This window comes from Phragmites australis, chromosome 7 (assembly GCF_958298935.1).
Source record: "Phragmites australis chromosome 7, lpPhrAust1.1, whole genome shotgun sequence".
NCBI classification, from domain to species: domain Eukaryota; kingdom Viridiplantae; phylum Streptophyta; class Magnoliopsida; order Poales; family Poaceae; genus Phragmites; species Phragmites australis.
The window spans coordinates 19859465-19869228 of NC_084927.1; the positions used below are offsets into that span (position 1 = coordinate 19859465).

General features: G+C 41.4%; 1 protein-coding gene and 1 long non-coding RNA gene across 3 annotated transcripts; both read right to left on the minus strand.

The window, feature by feature from the left end:
- Positions 1-251: 251 nt before the first annotated feature.
- On the minus strand, positions 252-6482 carry LOC133924117 (nudix hydrolase 12, mitochondrial-like). Of its 2 annotated transcripts, none has more exons than XM_062369516.1 (5): positions 5940-6482; positions 5664-5836; positions 5459-5542; positions 880-1061; positions 252-798 (listed from the first exon to the last, which is right to left on the minus strand). In XM_062369516.1, exons 2-5 carry the CDS (start codon positions 5832-5834, stop codon positions 714-716), a joined length of 522 nt encoding a protein of 173 aa, XP_062225500.1. In that variant the 5' UTR covers positions 5835-5836; positions 5940-6482; the 3' UTR covers positions 252-713. The 2 variants fall into 2 exon arrangements, with proteins under 2 accessions (XP_062225500.1, XP_062225499.1); XM_062369515.1 differs by having other exon boundaries at positions 912-1061; positions 5940-6473.
- Positions 2517-5452, minus strand: LOC133924118 (uncharacterized). Its single transcript, XR_009910764.1, has 2 exons — positions 3765-5452; positions 2517-3692 (listed from the first exon to the last, which is right to left on the minus strand). It is a non-coding gene; the product is annotated as an uncharacterized LOC133924118 (long non-coding RNA).
- Positions 6483-9764: the final 3282 nt, after the last annotated feature.

A 9764-nucleotide genomic window follows, 5' to 3' on the forward strand; every position in this document is an offset into this window, starting at 1 on the left:
TAAGTATATATTCCTTTGATCTTAATAACACTCTAGAAACATTTTTGTTAAGATAAAGACTTTGAAGTATGAGAAATTTGAAAGTTCAAGGGATCTCTCTGGATATTGGGGATTGGGATTTTTCTTGGGAAGCTTAGGAACAAACCCTTAGTTCATATTTGAATCAATCCTATAAATTCCTAGAGTGATCCACCTTCCAAACTGGCCCTAACAAGTAACAAAGAAACAATCAGAGCTTAACTGCACAGAGCTAAGAAATCTGTATTCACAATTATTCATATGATTTAGGAATCGACTCCGGTACACTAAACAAAGCATATTTATACGGGTTAGTACTTGTAGCCCTAGTGGTACACAATGGCACCCCAGTAGCAGACACTGGGTGGTGGATCACACAAGTTCACAAGCATTGCCTCCATATAGGGGTTGGAGCTTTCACAGGCACCACTGTCAGGAAGCATTTGCAGATGCACCAAGAAGAAAACTCACAAGTTTGAAGGAGAAAAAAAAAATGGATGCAGGAAAGGGTGATAAGACGATTCCGCTGCCGATTAGCTCGCACCCGTCAGTCACCCATGTAACGTACATTGATCAGCAGAGCGCCACCGCTCGATCCGCGGTCGCTGCCGCTTTCATCATCATGTACATGCCAGCGCGCTCGTTCAAGTTCGGCGCCGTAGGCTTCACCTTCTCCGGCGTCTGGCAGTGGCAGATCACCGGCAGGCGGTCCAGCAGAGCCGACAGCGCCTCGCGCATCCACTCGTACCGGCAGAGGCGGTACGCGTCCGCCGGGGAGACCTGTTGACAAGAGCAGCTGTTAGTTTCTGAACTCTAGCAAATGGCATTGACAGGCATGGCGCATGTTTGCAGCTTTGGTACGTGATCAACCGAGGAGAAGATGCGTGACTCACCCACTGCCGGCCGTGGGTGTCCTGCTCCGGCCAGTGGTCGAGCTCCTCGGCGACCTCCAGCGCGAAGATGTAGCCCTTGCAAGCGCCCCGGGGGCTGTCGCTGTCCTGGCTGCTCTTGCTCCTGAACACCCACAGCCCCAGTGTGGTTCTCTGCATGCAACAGGTAGTTATCAGTGACCTGTTGAGTTAAACTATCAAGCCTTGGTTTCAACAATTTCTTTGGCAGCTGTTCATCTTCTTGGTTCTCTTTTGCAAAAAGAGTTGTGTTTTGAATAAGCTTTGCTAAAAAGAATTGAAGACTAGACAAATTAAGGCTTGCCCAAGATGAGGAGCATCGTTGTCAACAATTAGTTCATAAAAGAACCGATTAAAAGAAATACATCACAAATATGAGGTCATTTAGATCAATGTTTGGCAGGCAGGAGACATGGCACATGCATACTGTCCGGCCAGGAGAAAATGGTGAAGAAAAAAGCTGTTGACCCAGATCCCTGGAAAAGAAATGTCCCATGAGGTAGTCTCCTGACGACAATCCAGCCAAAGACGAATAAAACAAACAATCATTCACCCTCAGGGCTCCCCAACTTGACAGGATAACTCTAAAGATACCATCACACTCTGGAATTGTCGTGCTTATCTTTAACTTATATTCGAAAAATTATTTATTCAGCAAGTCAACAGCCATGTCTTCGCTCCTGTTGGTTCTGATCCACCGTGCCCTCCCGGTCCCTATCGAACATAATCACTATCTTCTTATTTCACTTAACTATTTTTTGTTTTTCAAGGAAATCAGTTCAGTTACCTAGAGATGACAAACAAGCTTGCACCATGACCTCAATTTCCCATACGCAGGCAGCTTTCATCAAGTGAAAATTTAACAAACATCCAAATTTCAGATGCGAAATTTAGGATTTTCAGGTGACAGGTTAGCAACGACGTGGTTAGGAATTCAGGTTTTCTGGCAACGGATTCCTGACAAGCGGCAAGTTCAGGCTAAGGTCCAGGAGAGCAAGTCAGTCGGGCGGAGGAGGTGGGCACAGGGGTGGGGTCGTGGGGGCACCGCCAGTCGCGGGCGACGGAGGACGGCCAGTGGGGGAGCGCGAAAATAGAGAGGTTAGTGTAGCTAGGGTTGCGAGCACGGATCCAACGACGAGAACGCCGCTGGAGATGGCTGGAGGCAGAAAGGAGGCAGGCAAGATCCAGAGGTTATGAGAATTTAGAGACTTGGCTCACAAGATAAATTGAAGGTTCAATCGAAAAATCTAAGTACACAAGATTAGGCGTTGATAAAGGTCATGATCATCATATACCTAAATCTTCATCCAAAGGCAAATAAGGCAAAAGTAATAGAGCTAGATACAAAATCTTTTAATTGTTGTAGCTTATTTTACTTATCTAGGATTGTATATTCTTATTTGAATTTATTGCAATGCCAAGTGTAGGTTTTTATATGATAAGTTGCTTGTGTTTGTCTCTAACTTATGAGCAATCTACATGGTTTATTAGTTGTAGATTTCTTACATAGCATTAGTTTCACAATTAATATCTTTTATGTGCCATGAATCAATCTTATGTGCCATGAATCAATCTATATGGTACCCTTCCTATTGTTATTAATAACAAGTACATATGTTTCGCAGGTATTCAAAACTTGTATGCACACATTTAAGGGAGTATACCCTATAAATTGTGATTTTGAGACTAACATGTATTGCTAGACATATCTTTTGTAGTCTCATGAAGAAATCAACACATCCCTAAAGGTATACAATGCTTAAATACTTTAATTGGTATCATTGTCAATTCATTTCTATATTTAAGCTACTTCATGCATGATATGACTTAAACTTCATACCTCTACTTATTGTCTAGATGTGCATATATTGTTATATTCCTATAAATAGTACTCATAAGTAGGTCTCGTTATATGTATGCACACAAAAAGAAGGGGTTTAAATTATATCATGTGAGTTTCATGAATTATGATCTATTTTTGTCTTTTTCAATTGATATCAATATCTCATATTCTTACAATTGGTATATCTTTTCAATTAGTATTATTTTATTGGATCATGATTTATGAAGCTCTCTCATGTGCTATAATACTCTTCCTCAAGTTCAACATTTGTTTGTAATTATTATTTTTTAATTATTGACAAACTGGGAGAAGTTTACTAAGCAAAGCAAGAAGCACAATATAAGATGTCTAGAAATGTTGAAGTTGACAAAAGGGGAAAGCTCTTGCATGGGTCGATCAAGGAAGATAATAACAATAGATAAAGGGAAGCCACAACAAATGGGGCTAAATAGTAAGAACATGCATCCAAACAATACGGTAAGACATTATGCTCTTTATGATTGGTATTATTTATTATTTGTTACTTGTTTTGTTTGTGTTGTCATCAATCACCAAAAAGAGAAAGATTGTAGCGAAAATAGTCCTATTAGGTCATGATTGTAATTTTAGTGATTAATGATAACATAGTCATTGGGACTAATATATTTGTTAAGAATATATGTTAGTAGATTTTATGGATGTAATACATCAAGAAGCCATCGTAGCCGAGACAAAGTTTGATTGAATTGAAAAAGTCCCAGAAAGATTTGCCTCATCGAAAGGTCCGGTGTAGAGGAGTTTGCACTAACCGAAGCATTATGTCCAGAGGTAAAGTGAAGGCTGATGACTTTACCAGAATGTCTGGTGCTCTGTGTGTTAAACTCAACAGAGTATATCTGACAAAGAGGGAGAAGGCTGAGGACCTCACTGGATAGTCCGATGATCTGCACTGGATAACACCGGATCATTTTTTTTTAGAGAAGAATAAAAGTGCAAAAGACTAAAGATCCACCCACCGGAAGGTCTGGTGCTTGATTTGTGCACACCGGAGTATGGCACCTGAGCATTTCTTGTAGAGGCGACTGCAAGTATTGAAGAATGAAAATAAACTCACCGGATAGTCCGGTGATCATAGAGATAATTGCACAGGAGCATTTCTAGGAGAAAAAAAAGAATATTTAACTCATCGGATGGTCTTGTGTGAATAGAATGAACATCAGATGAATACACCAGAACATTTTACATAAAGAGGCTGCAAAGGCTCGGATGGCTCAAGATAGCTCACCGGAAGATCTGGTGATAGATTTGAAGGCACATTGGAGTGTCCGGTGTTCACAATGGCCGTGAGTAGAGTTCCAACAGCTAGTTTCTGAGTTTGTACTCATAAGATGATCCGATGTTAGTACTACTATTCTCAACGGATCATATGGTGTTAACAGATTTTTCGAGCCATTGGTAAAATGGCTAGTTGGTAGGTTTGAGACTATAAATACCCCTCTACTCAGTCATTTGGAGGTGTGGCATACTGCTAGAGTCTAGAGGAAGCTCATATACACTTGAGAAGATATCCAAGTCAACAAAGTGCTTAAAGTGATTATCCAAAGTAAGTAAGCACAAGATTAGAGAGTATTTAGTGCTTATAGGACTAGAGTGAGTTGTAGTTGAGTACTGCAGCTTGAAGAAGGGATCAAAGAGTGATCCTAGTTTATACCGAGTGTTACGTCAGTGCCTTAGAGTCTTGATAACTCGTTGGCATTTTGGGCCTTAGTAGCTCAAGCTTATTGACCCTTCGAATTACTATGAAGCGATTTCAAGACACATGTATGGGAACACGGAGACCCTTGTATTGATGGCTCAAGCTCCGAAGTGATCACGGCGATAAGTGATCGAAGGAGATACTAATGGTGAGATCTTGTCTTAGTGGTCATCGTGCTTGAGACGTTATCTTGGTGACTTGATAGCTCAAGAACTGTAATCGAAAGAGACTTGATGACCGGGAGCATATCCTTTGTAGAGCTCCAATGTGGATTTGAGGTAATATTCATACCATCGATAACACGGGATAAAAATCCTTTGTGCCGAGTTTGTCTCTTTATATTATTTACGTTTTCATATTTACATATTTGCAATTTACCTTGCTAGAGTAGGTTGCAATCCTCTTGAGGGGTAGAGTAGACACGCTAGATAAACCTAAAATGCATTTAGATAGAAATTAAGATATATTTATCTTGTGAAATTTTTAAAACCAATTTAATTTAGTTCCTAAATATCCTCGTTCACCTCTTAAAAACGTCACTGTGACTCACAAAGATTATAAGTCATTGGATGAGTGTCCAATGACTCGGAGCCGTCGTCTCAAAACAAAAACAAAAACGGAAGGTTGAAAAAAAGGGCATCGGCCAAATTTTAAATCGGGTGAAGGGTAGATAATCTTGCAACCAGGCAGCTGGTTGCTTGCTAGGATCATATTTGCCCACGTAACGATCGTAGCCGTCGCGATCGAGGATGTGCTTTTTCTTGGCTAGATTGCTGCAAACTTTGAGCACATCTGATGAACAGAAGCCATCAGCCACTAGCTTCTACCTTATGTCTCTTTATTTAGCACAGTACAAGAACGTGTAACGCGCTTGATGTACGTGATCGAGATGTCGTCCATCGATCAGAGAACTCAAAGATTAAAGGAGAATTGCGAGATGGATGATGAAATTACATTGATGGTGCCCCTGACTCCGGCCTCCTCCAGCGCCTCGCGGCACGCCGCCTCGTACACGTCCTCGTCGTCCTCCCAGCCGCCCTGACAGACGAAGAAGAAGCACATCCATCAGTCTAGGAGCACATGCTAACTAAGATCTTGGTCATGCCGCACAAGAACTGAAGCTGAACTGAACTGAACTGAACTCACGTGTTGTTGTTACCTTGGGGAAGACGAGATCGTCCCTGTTGGGCGTCGAGACCATGAGCACCTCCGGCTGCCCGTCCGTGGTCACGCGGTACGGCACGCACCCCGCGACGAGGCGGTACTCGTTGTCGTAGCGCTGCCTCAGCCTGCCCTTCCTCGCGACGAGGGCCTTCGTCTCCGACGCCATGGCTGCACCACAAAAGCAAAGCTCAGGCATGCAGAAGAGTTCGTGCGATTTGTAAGGAAGAGAGAACCCAGAGCAAGGAGCCAAGCATATGACAAGAGCAGTCACCTTAGAGGCTGGAGAAATGCAAGAACAGAGGCCACGGAGCAGAAGGGTCGTCTCTCGATGGCTTGATCAACACGGAGAGAGATGGCTAGTGAAAACAAGAAAAGGGACGGGCTCTGTGCCTCATCTCACCACGGACGCTTCGCTTCCCGCCCGATTTAAAGGATTGAGGGGGAGGAGGCGGATGAGGTCAACCGCCATTAACGCACCAGCACCGCCCAAGCAGACAAGAAACAGAAACAGAAACAGAAACAACTAAAGAATTGCACCGAATACTGCTGCTACCACTACAATAACGGTTTGGGAGGAGGAGCCATGTCGAAATGGGCGGCACCTCGAGCCGTCCTATCACTGGAATCCAGGAGTGGGCGATGGGCAGGCGCAATTAAAGAAGAAGGGGTGCTCTGCTTCTGCTTCTGTTATTGCGTGATTGGGGTTCGTTTCGGGAGTAGCTATGGACGGAGGATTTATAAAAGAAGCTGGAATCGTGTGGATAGGTGGGGAAGAAGAAGGGAGAAAAATTTTAAAAGATCGGGTCTCCGGTGAGATTTTTTCTCCGCAACCGATATGTGTTATGCACAGTATATATAGAAGCTGACGTATTTGATGTGTCGTGTAGTTAATGGAGGAAGAGAGAGTCTTACGGAGGTCTATTCCCATCAAATCCTATAAAATTTTTCTCCAAGAAGAAGGCTTGCCGAAACTGCACTGCACGGGGCTGTGCAGTTGGGGGCTCTGGACACGCGGAAGGAAATGATATGAGATCTTTATAGAAAGATTTTTGTGATCCTGATCATACTGTTTCTTTTTAATTTAATAGTTTGTTTAAATATATATGAGAGAAATAGCTAACGCATATCACTTTAGAAATGAAGATTTTATATAGAACCGGTCTTACGTAATTTCCTTCGTCTGGAGGCTCGCTGGAGCTCGTCTCGCAAAACCAACCAGCTGAGTTGAGCTGGGTTTCCTGCTCATTGCTCGCTTAGGGAGCCCATAAAATTCTTTTCTCAGTTTTCTTAGTCTAGAATCCTGAAAGTATAAACTACTAATTTTTAACTAGGTACAAAGCTCCGAGCCAATAATTTTTTTTGCCTTCCTTTTTGTATTAAGATTTTTAGGAACCAATCCAGGATTTCTTTGCATCGATTTTTCCTAGTTGCCGTTGTAGACTTGTAAGGAAATGGATCCATCTTTTTGTCGTGGCATGGAGGCGTTCGGGTGGGGTATTTTGCGAAAACCTTGGACCTACTGCCATTGGATCTATGCTTGTAAACCTGGTTTATTGGATTGTCACGAATTCTGGATTAAATTTTCTGAAACCAACGAATTGAAGCATTCCTTATCACACTATGATACCTAAGCCTCTAAACCAATGGTAACAAACCACCTTAGGTTTTAGGAATCAAATCTTTGATCACAAAAACATAGTCAGTAGAAACCAACATAACCGTTCGGCTCAAATAATGTTCATGATTGCTTCAAGCTGCCAGGCAATATACTAATCCTGTGCTAGTCCAAATCAAAGCACCAAATTGTCTCATAGAAATATGTTTACATGCGAATACGAGATCAACAGTTTTTCCCTATAAATGAATAAATGTTTACTTGACTGCCTATTTACCAGAAAAGTTTCTTTTGCTGATAACAATTTGTGAGTCAAGTCAAGACAGTACCCATGTCTGGCTGTATTAGGATATCAACTTGCAAATTCTTTTCATAGTCTGTTCGTCGATGTCAATTGAATTTTCATTGGCTCGTCACATGCAGTGCCCATCCAGTGCCCTTGGGAGTCAAGATCACTGTTATAGATTACATATTGCAAGTACACATTGTAATATATAAATTGGCCCATCAGCGAATCAATTACAAAATCTGAGATTTGGTTCCGTAGCCGTTCTTCAACATCTTTAGTTTAGGAGCTCTTCTGCTTTCAATTCATCGTAACAAATCAAGTACCACTCAATAACAATATTTTTTCCTCTGAATTTTTTTTTAAAAATATACATGCATATAACCCCTGAAATTTTTTACGAAGATTTCTCTACCATAGTGTTGATAGTAAAACATGCATATGCGGATATGCCCTTGCTGTGCAACACATTCAATGCAGGTCCACATGCTAATTGTTTGCAAGTACAATACAAGTCTACATCCACGTAACCATATTTTGTAGCAGACAGTTGAAATTAGGAAAAAATGTAAAAATCCACTTGTATGATACTGGGTTTTTATTTACCCACTTATAAGAATTTTTAGTTCAGTTTTACACTGCAAAATTAAAGTATTTCAGATACTCCTTAGATTCATATATCGTTTTGACCGTCACAGTGTGCGCCATATAGACGCAGATTCTACTATGTGGCCTCCATTGACTCGTCCAGCGTGAAGGGAGTGCGGTAGCTCATCTCCATAGCTCTCACAACGATCAGCCTGAGCTGACCCAATCAACACGATCATTGCGATCAGCGTAGCTGTGATCAACATGATTAGGCCCTCTGCGTTGGACAGATGATCAGTGCTAGCTAGTTAAGTGTTGGGTAGATGATTGGTGTTGGGCAAAGCGGCGTTGGACAAAAGGGCACTGGGGTGACGAGCTCGGGAGTTAGGAAGAGAACGATGCAGTGGAGCCAAGCTATAAGAGCTATGGAGATGAGTCAATCCGCACGTCCGTCATGCTGGACGAGCCAACGAAGGCCACGCAGCAAGATCTGCGGTCATATGGCACACATGTTTAACCATCAAAGCGGCACATGGATCTAAAGAGGTATCTAAAAATACTTTAAATTTATAGGTGTAAAACTAAGCTGAAAGTTCTTATGAGGGGTAAATGAAAACCTAATTTGATGCAAGTAGGGTTTTTGCAATTTTCTCTTAAAATTATTGCGTCATTTGATTGATACCCTTCGACTACAATATCTTTTGATGAATTTGAAAGTGATGTTTGGAGTTATATTAATGTGAGACAACAACTTAAAATTCAAGTTGTGATGTTGATGATGACTTAAATTAAATATATGAGTAACATCCAAACGGATGTCTTATGAATCCAAACTCAGCGCCTCATTCAGGATCATAAACCACGAGAGATAATTACACGCATCTTTACTTTTGAGTGAGAACTTTCTTATTGTGATTATTTATAACTTAGAAATTTGTTATCTTCTTGTATGGGTAAACATCATTTTAGCTACATTTTAATCTTCTGCATATAACATCTCGTTCCCGATCTCACAAGTGCAAGAAATTTTAAGAATTGAAGACAAGAATTTCCAGCATTGACCTCGTCTAGAATGCAGAAATTTTCATGGGATCCTATTAGACAATTCGCCATGAAATTCCTCTATTCCAAATGGAGCCCTTAATTCGGATTAGAATCTTGACAGCGAGCTGAATATGGTTTCTGTTGGAAAAAGGCGCACTTTTGATTTAATTGAATACCTAAATAGATTATGAACATAAACTAATAAACTAAAAGCATGATATAGTGACAGCACAACGTAAACATGTACATAAAAGAACTACATATGTAAAACTTGTACATAGTCGCTAACAGGAATATCACAAAAATATCCAACGTAGTAACCATGACTAAACAGAGGTTAATCACAGCACGCATACCCGTCGGCGGCATGAGATGCATAGACCCTCGTGATGGCGATGCGGTAGACGATGAAGAGAATATAGAGGAAGTAGACTGTGATGATGTAGATAAAGCAGATCATAAGTAGTCACGACGAGCACTTCCTAAAAAACTTATTCACCCTCTCCTGATATAGGATCCCAAGAGTGACAGGTTCCAAAGATTTACTCTCATGTTCATCGGTG